The following is a 13,888-nucleotide window of genomic DNA, read 5'->3' as shown; positions in this document are numbered from 1 at the left end:
GATCTAAATTAATTACAAATATAAAACACAAAATAATCAATTGCATAAGTATTCACCCCCTTCAAGTCAGTATTTAGTAGATGCCCCTCTGGTAAGTTACAGCCTTGAGTCTGTGTGGATTGTTCTCTATCTTCTTTTCACATCTGGACACTGCAATTTTTCCCCGTTCTTCTTTACAAAACTGTTCAAGCTCTGTCAGGTAGCATGGGGATCGTGAGTGAACAGCCCCTTTCAAGTCCAGCCACAAATTCTCAATTGGATTAAGGTCCGGACTTGGCCACTCCTGGGCATTAACTTTGTTGTTTTTCAGCCATTCCTGTGTAGCTTTGGCTTTATGCTTGGGGTCCTAGTCTTGCTGGAAAACACATCTTCTTCCAAGTCACAATTCTCTTGCAAACTGCATCAGATTTTCCTCCAGGATTTCCCTGTATTTCGCTGCATTCATTTTACCCTCTGCCTTCACAAGCCTTCCAGGACCTGCTGCAGTGAAGCATCCCCACAGTGTGATTCCCTCACTGGTCCCCTTCTTGCACAGTTACTCAGTTTTTGAGGACAGTCTGCTCCAGGCAGATTTACAGCTGTGCCATATTCTTCACATTTCTTGATGATTGACTTAACTGTACTCCAAGGGAAATTCAGTGACTTGGAAATTTTCTAATATCCATCATCTGACTTTTGCTTTTCAATAACTTTTTCACAGAGTTGTTTGGAGTGTTCTTTTGCCTTCATTGTGCAGATTTTGCCAGGATACTAGAAGTTGGACCTTCTAGATACAGGTGTATTTTTGCTACAATCAATTGAAACAGCTTGACTGCACACCGGTGATCTCCATTTAACTAATTATGTACTTCTAAAACCAATTGGCTGCACCACTGATGATTTGAGGTGAAATATTAAAAGGGGGTGAATACTTACGCAATCAATTATTTTGTGTTTTATACTTGTCATTATTTATATCACTTTGTAGAGATCTGTTTTCACTTTGACATGAATGTCTTTGTTGATCAGTGTCAAAAAAAGCCAAATTAAGTCCACTGTGACTCAATGTTGTAAAACAATAAAATGTGAAAACTTCCAAGGGGGTGGTGATTACTTTTTATAGGCACTGTAAGAGCAAGGATGTAATGCTGAGGCTTTATAAAGTCAGACTGCATGGAGTACTGTGAACAGCTTTGGGCTCCTTATCTAAGAAAAGATGTGCTGACATCAGAGAGGGTCATGAGAATGATTCCAGGAATGAAAAGGTTAATATATGATCATTTGATGGCTTTGGGCCTGTACTCACTGGAGTTTAAAGAATGAGGGGAGATCTGTTTGAAACCTACTGAATATTGAAAGGCTTAGATGGAATGAATGTGGAGAGGATGTTTCCTATAGCGGGCGAGTCTAGCACCAGAAGGCACAACCCCAGAGTAGTGGAACTTCCATTTAGAACAGATATGAGGAGAAATTTGTTTAGCCAGAAGCTGGTGAATCTGTGGAATTCATTGCCACAGATTGCTGTGCAGGATAAGTCACAGAGTATACTTAAAGCAGAGGTTGGTGGGTTCTTGATAAGGGCTTCAAAGGTTATGCAGAGAAGGCTGGAGAATGGATTTGAGAAGGATAATAAATCAGCCATGATGGAATGATGGAGCAGACTCAATGGGCCAAATAGCCTAATTCTTTTCCTATTTCTTAGGGTCTTCCAATGGTTGATAGCAGGACACTGTGCCTCAGATATTATTGCATGGGGATTATTATCATCCCATTAACAAATGAAACAAACATTGTATAATAGGCAGAGTAACTGACAGCAGAAGTGCCAAATCAAATTTCTGGAGTAATGAAGGAATGCCCAGAATGACAGAGAATGTGCAGCTAATGATGTTTCCCTTGCCCTGCTCAGTGTGTACCCTAGGAGTGCTGACAAAGTATGTTTTTTGGGATGTTGCATTCCTTCCTGTTCACTCCCCAAGCATACTATTTTGTCTGGTTTGCATTGATCTTTTTAGTTATCCTTACAGCTGCACCCATTCACATTAATGAAGGCATTCATTCCACCTCTGCCTTGTTTGTTCTGTTTCGGGTGGAGGCCAGCGAAGGGATTGTTAGTAGCCACTCACAACATCTACAGTGACCACAGTATGTACTATTAACTTTCAAAAATACAGTTTGCCACTTCATCATTTAATCAGAAATAAATAATTTTCAAGCTGAGAAAGGTGATTTTAAGAGGGTAAAATTTGTTAAAGAAAATCTTAAAAGAGGGAGGAAGTTGGTGGAGGTGGATTAGTTGGTAAGCTCACCAATACACAGTTTCCGTCCTAATATTTTAATGAATTGTTGCAATGCTTCAATTTATTAAATTTAATTCAGTTGTGCAAACCATGTTATAAACAAGAGAAAATCTGCAGATGCTGGAAATCTGAGCAACACACACAAAATGCTGGAGGAACTCAGCAGGCCAGGCAGCATCTATGGAAAAAAAGTACAGTCGACGTTTCGGACTGAAACCCTTCAGGAGGACTGGACATTTCCTTGTGTGTGTTGTGCAAACCATGTTGATGGTTGGGTAGCAATAATCATGTTACTATAAGGTCAGCAGAGTATTTTCTTGGCAGAGATGGTTATTAGGCAGGCAATTATATCACACAGCTGTTTTCTACTGATTGACAACCCAGATCTTATTGCTGTCCTGACCTTGCTTATCAGTTACAGCGACTGGATGGAAGTTGCATTTAATTCTCCACTGACTGCACTCGTGCTCTTGGCGTTCTGCTTTTGAATCAGTATAGAGAAGGAAGAGTGAGAATCTGGTTGAGTGGTGCCACAGCAGCAACCTCTCACTCAATGTCAGCATGACTAAAGAGGTGGTTATTGACTATTGAAGGAAGAAACCGGAGGTCCATGAGCCAGTCCTCATTAGGGAGTGCAAGTGGAGAGGGCCAGTGGTTTTAAATTCCTTGGTGTCAACATATCAGAGTATCTGTCCTGGAACCAGCATGTAAGTGTCATCATAAAGAAGACATTGACAGCTCATCTTCTTTCTCAGAAGTTCATGCAGATCTGGCTTGTCACCAAAAACTTTGACAAACATTTATATATGTAGAGTATCTTAACTGATTGCAACATGACCTGGTATGGAAACACCAATGCCCAGGAACATGAAAGGCAACAGAAAATGATGTTTATGGCTCATTCCATCACAGGTGAAGGCCCCCCTGCCACTGAGTGAATCTACATGGAGCACTACTTCAGCTATCAGGCTGCGCCCTCTTCTCTGTACTACCTTCAGGCACGGTGTTCAGAAGCCTTAAGTCCCACACCATCAGGTTCAGGAACAATTATTACCCTACAACCATCAGTCTCATTCACTGCTGGTCTGAACTGATTCAACGACTTAAAAATTCACTTTCTAGGACTCTTTACAACTCATGTTCTCAGTATTTTTTTATATTTGGATTGTTTGTCTTCTTTTACACATTGGTGTTTTTCAGTCTTTATGTGTAATTTTTCTTAAAACCTCATTGTATTCCATTACTTTTCTTGTAACTGCCTTCCAGAAAATGAATCTCAAGGTTCCATGTACATACTTTGATAATAAATTTGCTTTGAGCTTTCGACTTAGTTTTGATAGATGAAGAGCTGAATTCAATAGCTAAGTGGAATAATTTATTTAGGCAGTATATGACCAAGTATGATACCAAGCAGTTTAATAAAATTAAAGTCAATGGGAAACCAGGATATTGTTCACTACTTACAGACATCATATTAAGTCAAGTCAAATATGGTTATCATTGTTGGAGGCGAATCATCTTATCCCCAGGACATCGCTGTTCTTCAGGGAAGTGTTCTGGGTCCAATTATTGCTAGCTGCTTCAACAGATACCTTCCTTCCATCATAAGATCTGAAATGGAGATATGTTCTGACAATTTAATAGTGTAATTTTCCTTTTGCTATCTATTCTTATATGCAGCGAGGCCTGTTCAACAGCAGACTTGTTGAATAGGCCTTTTCACCATATATTGTCAAACAATGACACCGCCAACAAGAGAAAGTCCAACTGTTTGCCTTTGACATCAATGGCATTCCCATTGTTTAATTTTCAGCCTCAACAACCACCTAGCACCATTCCTTCTTTAACATCTGGAGGAGAGAGGTGGTGTTGGTTGGTCATCATTGAACATAAACTTAACTGGACCAGCTACATGCTGTGTTTACAAGAAAAGGTAAAAAGCTGACTATTTCTTATTGAGGGTCTGTTTTTTACATCTACTAGTTGATAAATTCAAAAATAAATAATGCTTTAACATACTTGAAAAGATTTTTTTTCATTCCATGATAGTAATGTTCTCATACACAATATATCATAATGTTTGCTTAATTACAGCTGGTTTAAGGAGTTAATCGTCATGATGCAGAAGAATTTTACTAAATTGCCTTAGTAAATACAAATCTGAGTATGTACATAGATATGTTGTGTGTGTGTATGTGTATATGAATGTGTGTGAAGGTAAGGATTTCTACTCTATTGTAAGATGGGTGTGATGGCATGTAGTTATTTTCCATTATTATGATGTAACTAGTCAAGGAAATATAGTGTATGATTGAAATGCAGACTGGAGGTTCTTGATTTATATGGATATTCCTTTCCAGCTTGCATCTGTGTTGTGACTATTATTTCCTTGTTTCTATTATTCACTACAGATTTTTGAGCAGCCTCCAAATGTGAAGCGGCTGAGTGCAGCAGGAGGGAGCTGAGAGGGAGGGGGATTGAGAAGGGGAGGTAAAATGGAATGTGATGGAGGTTGGCTAAGGAAAAGTGTTCAGCCATGTTTGAGAGTTTGATCAGACAGCATCTCTGTACCTCGAGAGAGAGTATATATTATGTACAAGTTGATAAGCAGGGAAAGCAGATCCTGATTTCCAAGACTTCACTTTATCATGACTGTGTGGGAGGTAGTGTACAATGTCAAAACATTGTTAAAAAAATGGACTTAGGTATCTTCCACTCTTTGGCACAGGAGAGCAAGCAAAACATCCTAAACCCCGAAAGATAACCAAAGAAAATTTAAAAGTAAAACTAATGGAAACTCCTTGTATAATATAGCCTTTATAATTGATAAGTAGAAGTGATAGAAGGTATAGATTAATCAAACTTTGATATAGAGAGGCCAGTATTTTGCTCAGAAAGAATACGTTTCATGGTTAATAATGAAGCATTTTGTCAATGATGAATTGTTTCTTTGGGCTTCAGGAAGGAATCTAAGTACACCCTCTCTCAAAATTTAAGTTAACTTAAAGAATTGTATCTTTTTTCATTGCAGACCCTCACCAGCTAGAACATGTCCTCTTCTCATTATTAACATCATGGAGGAGGTACAAAAACCTGGTCGATTTAAACCTCAGCAATTTACAAACAGCTTCTTCCCTTCTGCCATCAAATGTCTGAATGGTCCATGAACCCAAGAACAGTACCTCACCATTCCTCTTTCACACTGTTTACCCACTCACTCATTTACTTCTTGTAACTAAAAGTAATTTTTTTACGTCTTGCATTGTATTGCTGCCACAAAATAATGCGGATTTTTTATACGTTTCATGACAAATGTCAGTGATAATAAACCTGATTTTTGTTATTGATTTTCTTTTAACCTTTTTCCCTTGGAATTCCTCTCTGAACTGTATTTAGAGGGATTAACTTCTAATAGGTATTAATTAGCTTTTTGCAGCAGTATTTCAGTAGAACATGTTGCTTAGTTCACAGGATGAAGTACTTTAATTCAAAGGTCTGTGACTCCTTTTTAAAGTTGTTATCTTGCCATCAGCACTTTGTTTTGCATCTGTGAATATCTGAAGATCGAAATCAGGGTAAGGGAGACACAGTTTCAATGCTTTCTTTTGTTTTACCTGCAAAGGAATTTGGATCATATCTTGATTATGTTGAAATCACCAACTTGTTCACACAACTCCAATAAAATGACATAGTGCTGCTTAGAGATAGATTAAGGCAGTGTTGAGATATTCATATGTATTTCTAGGTACTTCAATTCCTACTGGGAAATTCACCTCCAGGAAATTCACTGATAAGAAAATATTGTATAGTTTTTTATTATTATGTATTGCACTGTACCGTTACCACAAAACAACAAATTTCACAACATATGTCAGTTCCATTAAACCTGATTCTGATTGTCATTCTGTTCCCATCATGCCTTCATCCTTCTGAGCCTCAGGAAGGAGTCTCCCAAGCCATCTCCTATCTTTGCTGTAGCCATTTATGCAGTACAGGTTTCCCCCGCCATCCGAAGGCAGAGCGTTCCTATGAAACGGTTTGTAAGCCGAAATGTCGTAAAGCGAAGAAGCAATTACCATTTATTTATATGGGAAAATTTTGTGAGCGTTCGCAGATCCAAAAATAACCTAATAAATCATGCCAAATAACACATAAAACCTAAAATAACAGTAACATATAGTAAAAGAAGGAATGATATGATAAATACACAGCCTATATAAAGTAGAAATACTTTTCCACAATCATTACTAAACTGTTCTCCGGAGCGAAAATCTCATGCAAGCGCCGTCGGCAGAAAATCTCACGCAAGCGCTGTTGGCAAAAACACGGCGCATGCACTCTCCAGTAACCTTTAAGCTATGAAGCTGCCAGATCATACCAAACAACACGTAAAAATACACAGCCAATATAAAGTAGAAATAATGTATGTACAGTGTAGTATCACTTACCGGAATTGGGAAGACAGTGCCGAGCACACTGATGATGGTGTGTTAGACTGAGTCGTTGGAGGTGGTGCAGTGGCCCCCCACCCTCCAGGCCGCTGAGTGATACATTGCTGCGAAGAACGCAGGGGTCCAGCGGTAGCCGGGAGGTACACAGCACATCTTTAAGAAAAAAGCTGAAATAAACATGCTAATTAATTAGGTGCCACCCGTAATTGTTGGCCCAGATTAGTGCCGATTTCCGATTGCGTCGTCTCTGATTTGGGCCGACAATTACGTGTCAGCGGCACCTAATTAATTAGCATGTTTATTTCGGCTTTTTTCTTAAAGATGTGCTGTGTGCCTCCCGGCTACCTTTGCATTCTCCGCGAATCAGTATCTGTCCATGGCCTGGGGGTTGAAGTGGTGGGACACTGGGGTGTCATCTCATCTCCTGTTTCCATTAGAGCAGGCAGCTCATCTTCTCCTATGACTGCCCGCCTCGATGTCGAAGGTCGAGGTTCATCGTCTGCTGTGGCTGATGTGGAAGGCTTGCTTGACTTCTGAGCTTCGCGTATTTTTCTATCATACAGTATTTTTCTATCCAAACAGTGCATGGCGGGCTGCTCGTGTCGTGGTCTGGATCGGAGTCCCTTTAAATTTAGCTTGTTTATGTTATGACCCGGACTGTTGAGTCCCTGTTTTCCCGTGTCCCTCGACTTTGGTGATAGAGGCAATTAACAGTTGGCAGAACCTGTAGTTTATACTCTCCGGCTTTCATCCGTTCGGGGCGGGAGCGTCTGCAAAGTCGTGGCGTGCCAATGTCATCTGGCCGGAGCAAGCCTTGTCTCTGCCCGAAGCGAGTGCCGGTAATTTGCCTTTCCTCACCAGAGCAACCCTGTCCAGTTACCTTGCCGAAGCGAGCCTGCAAAGTTTCCTCATCAAGGTGGGTCCGTCAGTTAACCTGCCGGAGAGAATCAAGAGCCGCTGTCTACTGTCCCCAGGCCGAGTCGACAGCTCGCCACTACCCAGAGGTTCCAGGTACCACGTCCATGTCCTGGCTCCGGTGGTATCCAAGTACCACGTCAAGTCCTGGCCCTGGCGGCTTCCCAGTTCTGAGTCAAGTCCTGGCCCTGGCGGTCTGTGATTCCTGTCCTACCCCCTTGTCTGAATCCCTTCTCTGCCCCTCTCGCCTCTAGCCCTCGTCTGCAGCCCCCGCCTGCACTTCGGTCTAGTTCCATCACCGGAGCTAGATAGGTACTGTCTGGTGTTCATTCGTGTTGGTCTTGTCTTGTCTTGTCCTCACCTCCGTGGGGTAAGTCTGGCCGTCTTGCCGTTGCCCCGTGGGGAGTCATGTCTTGTCTTGTCCTCGCCTCCGTGGGGTAAGTCTGGCCGTCTTGCCGTTGCCCCGCGGGGAGTCGTGTCTTGTCCTGTCCTGTCCTCGCCTCCGTGGGGTAAGTCAGGCCGTCTTGCCGTTGCCCCGTGGGGAGTCATGTCTTGTCCTTGCCTCCGTGGGGGTAAGTCAGGCCGTATTGCCGTTGCCCCGCGGGGAGTCGTGTCTTGTCCTCTCTGTCCTCGCCTCCATGGGGTAAGTCAGGCCGTCTTGCCGTTGCCCTGTGGAGGGTCATGACTTCCAGCCCTATGTCCTGTACCCAAGGAGGGGTCCCGACTCTGTGTTCTGTGTATGTGTCTATGGTTCCATGTACCTGCTCTCCCGAGACCGAGGCTCTGTTTTCCATGTTCCTCCTCTCCCTAGCCCATGTCATGTCCTTGCCTGGTTCTGGGGTCCTTGCCCAGTCTCTGGCTCGGAGTCCATACCCTAGCCATTTCATGTCTCCTCTAGTTCTGGGATCCAATTCTGAGTCCTAGCCCAGACCCCTAGTCCCAGCCTAGTAGTAGTCCTGAGTCCTTGTCCAGTTCGCTTCTCCTGCTCCTGCCTTGCTCTCATGGTATCGAACAATAAACTAAATCTAAGTAACCTCACAAGATGTGTCTTGCATTTGGGTCCACCCTTGCTCCCTATCCCCCCGCCATTGTGACAGCTCGATCTGTTGATTTATCCAGGCCATCAGACGAAGCTTCGAGCCAACGCTTTCATTTTCACCATGAGTAGATGACTGGCTCCTCCAACTCTTTAACTTTCTGGTTGGTTGGAACAACAACTCTCAATCCTTACATAAACCAACCCCTGCCAAGGGCATGTTCATCCGGAACTGCTAAAAATGGGGGAACTTGAGTTTCTGTTGCACCCATTCCAACTGTTTTGGGTGCCAATGTAGAACGGAGATGGTGTAGGGTAATTTTTTGGTTTCCTTTTTGATAATCTTGGCCATAATAAGAGACATTTAAATTGCATTTGGGGGAATATGGCAAGAGGAGTGTCCCCTTTTGTAAATTTTTCAGGGAATTCTTTTTCCGAGGGTAAATGGGACCCCCAGTCTGTATTTCTATGACTAGCTATCCTCTTGAATTCACTCTTATGCAAACCTCTCACTGGGCTCGTATACAAACTTGGCTTGTTAGGTAACTCTCTTAGCAGTCCCATGACTCAGCTGTGAGAAAACCACCTTTCATAAACAAGGTTCAGCCAAACAGGAATGTTGCAGTGTTCCAATTTAAAAAAAACTCAGTTTGAGTGAATGCTGTGTAAATACTGCCCATACACAGTTATCGGTTGGCAAGATATAACAGATCATACAGTGCCTAAAATTATAAAGAAAGTATATTTACCTTTTTAAGCTTTATCAAGCAGTTACTAGAAGAAAGAAAAGAAAGAAGAAAAAAATTGAAAGGGCCCATTACAGTTAGATGTAAATGTCAAAGATGACCATTGGAACTCATCGCATCCAAAAGCTAGTGTCAGGGGTTTCTTCTTTTATGTTACTGCGTATGTTAATCAAAATGGCTTCTTTCTTATGTTAATCTTTTATGTTACTGCATATGTTAATTAAAAGGGCTTCTTTGTTATGTTAAATGCTGAGAACGTTCTCTAGCTAGCCGTTTGGGTTATATTATTGATAATAGAGCGAATGAACCAATGGGTGCCCATGTTATTCTTTCTTGGGGTGGTATGCTGTCTCATATGGCTGGGAAATGGGATTTTTTGGCAGGGAGTTGGAGGAGAGACTGGATGAACGTGCTGGGAGTGCCCTGGCTGATCACTCCGGGTGGTCCCGAGCTGCGAATTAAAGGGGTCAGAGTGGATCGCAGGGGGAAGAAAGGAGATCCCGAGCTCCAACGTGTGCACGAAGAAATTGAACTTTGATAAGTCTGGCGCCTTTTCCATTCCTTTTTGTATTGTACCTCTATTAATCTCATAGTCCTAGTAATATCTATAAAGTGTAATTGGTAAAACGTACAGTGTGTGCTGGCTGATGATTGATGTTTGAAGCCGAATTCGGTGGCAGTGGTACAGCAACTGACATAACCGGGAGACCAGGGGGGCAGCGGACGGGGTTTCCCCGAGATAAATACGAGCCAATATTGCTGAGTGTTACACTAGGTATAACCATTACTCAGAGCACTGAACACACAGTCTGCGTGAAAGCACCCACCACAGTCCAAACTTCCCTTGAAGTCCATCTTGAACAAACTGGCTCCCTTTCAGGAGTATTGGCCCTTCCTCCTTGGAGCTGTTCATCTACACAAAGCACTTCTTGCAACAGAGACTCTCCTTCCAACAGCATTCTGCAGCATCTTCCCTTCTGTCCCACTCTGCAGCTCCCATCAAACGACCCCAAACCAGACTACTGTCCATCACAATGCTCCCTCTGCCCCGCTCCCTCTAGAACCTTCTCCAGGTCCCACCATCTTGACAGGCTGACACAACATTCCTAAGTTGAACAACAGGGCTTCTTATCTTTAGCCAAAACCAAAACATCCTACTCGCAGGCCACACTGCTTTTTGCAGAAAACTAAAACGAAATACTTACAGCAAAACAGTAGAAATCTTAACCAGGGTATTACACTTGTAATTGTGTCCCCCAGGAAGCAGAGCCCATCTCTGCATTGTGCTGCTGCTGTTGGTGGAGCTCCCTTCTATGGATTGAAAATGGACGCTAGTGGTTGATGATCAGAAATGAGGGTAAACACTCTCCCTTACAAGTACTGGTTGAAATGATTTACACCCCAAACCAGATTCAAGGCCTTTCTATCAACCTATGTGTAATTTTTCTTTGCAGCAGTAAGGGAGCATGATGCAAAGGCTATTGAGTATTCACTTCCATCACTCATAACATGTGACGTGACTGCACCTTTACCTTAAGGTGAGGTGTCACAGGCAAACTTCACTGAATGATGTGGATCGGAATGTGTGAGTACAGTGTCTGATGTAACCATTTCTTTTGCCTTTTGGAAAGCCACCTCTTTGTCCATTGCCATTTCTTCTGGATCTGTAGTAAATGGATGGAACACAAGTTTAACAGGAATTCGTTATAGTGATTAACATATCCTAAAAAGGACCACAATAGTGACACATCCTTTGGCCTTGGGGCATCCACTGCTGTTTGAATTTTCTCAGCATATCTGTGTATTCTTTGTGTGTTGATGGTGTGACCACAGTAGTGATATTTGGTTAAAATAATTCACATTTGTTTTGTCATGTTCCAAGTCCATAATTTTCTAATGTTTTTAATACTGTCTTGAGAATTTGGAGATAGATGTTCCTTGATAACAATGATGTCATCCAGTTAACACTGAGTACCTGGGCAGCCTCGTAGCACCCGGTCCATAGCTTTCTGCCAGAGTGCAGGTGCAGATGCCTCTCCAAAAAATAAGCTTATTATAATGATAAAGCCCTTTGTTAGTGCTTATGGTGAGAAACACTTTGGATTCTCCGTCTGTAAGTAGGCCTCAGTTGTCCACTTTGCTGAAGTGTTGCCTTCCAGAAAGGTTTGCAAAGGTATCCTCTGTCATGGGCAGATGGTATTGATCTACTTTCAGTACTGTGTTGATAGTGCCAATAGACATCCCATCTGATGAGATCAATGCTCTAAGTCCAAAGTAAACTTCATATCTAAATACATATACATCACCATATACTAGTTTGAGATTTATTTACTTGCAGACATTCACAACGGAAGAGGGGAATACAATAGTATCAATAAAAAAACTGACAACTAATGTGAAAATGAAGAAAAGCTATACTGAATAAATAGATAGACTGAGAACGTGATCTGTGGAGTCCTTGAAAGTGAGCCCTTAGGTTGTGAATCAGTTCAGAGTTGAGTTGAATGAAGTTTTCCACACATATTCAGGAGTCTGATAATTGAAGGGTAATAACTCTTCCAGAACCTGGTCATGTGGAACCCAAGGCTCCTGTACATCTTTCCAATGGCAGCAGTGAGAAGAGAGCACAGTATGGACGGTGGAGATCCTTGTTGACGGATGCTGCTTTCTTGTGTTAGCACTCCTTGTGGATGTGCTGAATGGTGTGAAGGACTTTGCCTGTAATGGACTGGGCTGTATCTACCATTTTTTGTTGGCTTTTCCATTTATGGGCATTGGTGTTTCCATACCAGGCCATGATACAACCTCTCAAGATACAATCCACTGTACATCTATAGAAGTTTGTCAGTACTTTTGATGACATGCCAAATCTGCACAAACTTCAGTAGAGGCATTGTCATCCTTTCTTTGTGATGCTTCTTAAATGTTAGTCCCAGGATGGATCCTTCACTATAATAACTGAGGAATTTATAATTCCTGACCTTCTCCGCCTCCAATCCCCCTGAAAGCTCATGGACCTCCAGTTTCTTCCTTCTGTAGTCAATAATCAACTCTTTGGTTTTACTGACATTGAAGTGAGAGGTTGTTATTGTGGCACCATTCAATCAGGCCTTCAATCTCTCTCCAATATGCTAATTTATCATCATTATCTGTCAACAACAGTGGCGTCGGCAGCAAACCTAAATATGGCATTGGAGCTGTATTTAGCCATGCAATCATAAGCGTAAAGATTTTTGAGAAGCTGATGGCACATTTCAACTCAGCACCATCTGATTGCTCTTAATAGATACTTAAGGTGGCAATGGGGTAACATTGTCAGTGTTAAGTTATAGAAACATAGAAAACCTACAGCCCAATACCGGCCCTTCAGCCTTCAAAGTTGTGCCAAACATGTTCCTACCTTAGAAATTACTAGGCTTACCCATACCCCTCTATTTTTCTAAGCTCCATGTACCTATCCAGAAGTCGCTTAAAAGACCCTATCGTATCCGCCTCCACCACCGTTGCTGGCAGCCCATTCCATGCACTCACCACTCTCTGAGTAAAACACTTACCCCTGACATCTCCTCTGTACCTACTCCCCAGCACCTTAAACCTGTGTTCTCTTGTGGCAACCATTTCAGCCCTGGGAAAAAAGCCTCTGACTCTCCACACGATCAACGCCTCTACAATTATTTCAGTGAATAATTGTGAAGCTTATTGAGTAAATTTACATTGGTAGTTAAGGACTTCTCTTCATCAGGATGTGGAGATGTCCTGTGGTTTTGGTGGTTAAACAACCAGCCATGGGAAGTTGAGAGTGGGCAGGCAGAATAGGGAGACAGGAGGTCACGTGACAGAAGCAATGCAATTTGTGGGTGCTCATTTAAAGCCGTCACTGGTATAGTTGCAATGAAGTTAGACATCTGACACCAACCTAAGCAGACAGCTGGCTGAAACAGAGAATGCAGTCCAGAGACTGCACATAAGCAGGGAAATATAATATTAAAGAGGATACCAAAAGTTTCTTCAGAAACTTAGAGTGTAAAAGAGAGGCGAAAATGGATATCGGCCCACTAGAAAAAGATGCTGGAGAGGCAGTGATGGGGGACAAGGAAATGGCAGACAAACTGAATAAGTATTTTGCATCAGTCTTCACTGGAAGACACTAGCAGTATGATGGAAGTTCTAGGACTCAGGGATCATGAAGTGTGTGAAGTTACCATTAGGAGGAAGAAGGTTCTTGGGAAAATGAAAAGTCTGAAGATAGATAAGTCACCTGGAGCAGATGGTGTACACCCCAGAGCCCTGAAAGAGGTAGCTGAAGAGATTGTGGAGGCATTAGTAATGATCTTTCAAGAATCACTAGATTCTGGAATGGTTCCGGAAGACTGGAAAATTGCAAATGTCACTCCACTCTTCAAGAATGGTTGGGAAGATGTTGGAGTCGATTGTTAAGGATGTAGTTTTCAGGTACTTGGA

At 42.3% G+C, this 13,888-nt stretch overlaps 2 protein-coding genes across 2 annotated transcripts in view; both read right to left on the bottom strand.

Annotated features, from left to right (window-relative positions):
• The window catches only part of cfap300 (cilia and flagella associated protein 300), a 76,594-nt gene extending 72,765 nt beyond the window's left edge, over positions 1-3,829 (bottom strand). Inside the window, exon 1 of the mRNA XM_072263457.1 lies at positions 3,744-3,829. The gene's annotated coding sequence lies outside the window, so the exon portion shown is untranslated. The remainder of the gene's footprint in view (positions 1-3,743) is intronic.
• Positions 3,779-13,888, bottom strand: part of cep126 (centrosomal protein 126) — a 143,988-nt gene continuing 133,878 nt past the window's right edge. Inside the window, exon 12 of the mRNA XM_072263453.1 lies at positions 3,779-3,890. Within this exon, the coding sequence (XP_072119554.1) occupies positions 3,882-3,890 (9 nt within the window). The 3' untranslated portion in view covers positions 3,779-3,881. The remainder of the gene's footprint in view (positions 3,891-13,888) is intronic.

Source organism: Mobula birostris, chromosome 7 (assembly GCF_030028105.1).
Source record: "Mobula birostris isolate sMobBir1 chromosome 7, sMobBir1.hap1, whole genome shotgun sequence".
NCBI lineage: Eukaryota > Metazoa > Chordata > Chondrichthyes > Myliobatiformes > Myliobatidae > Mobula > Mobula birostris.
Note: the sequence above shows the minus strand (reverse complement) of the source record. Positions and strands in the feature narration are given on the sequence as shown.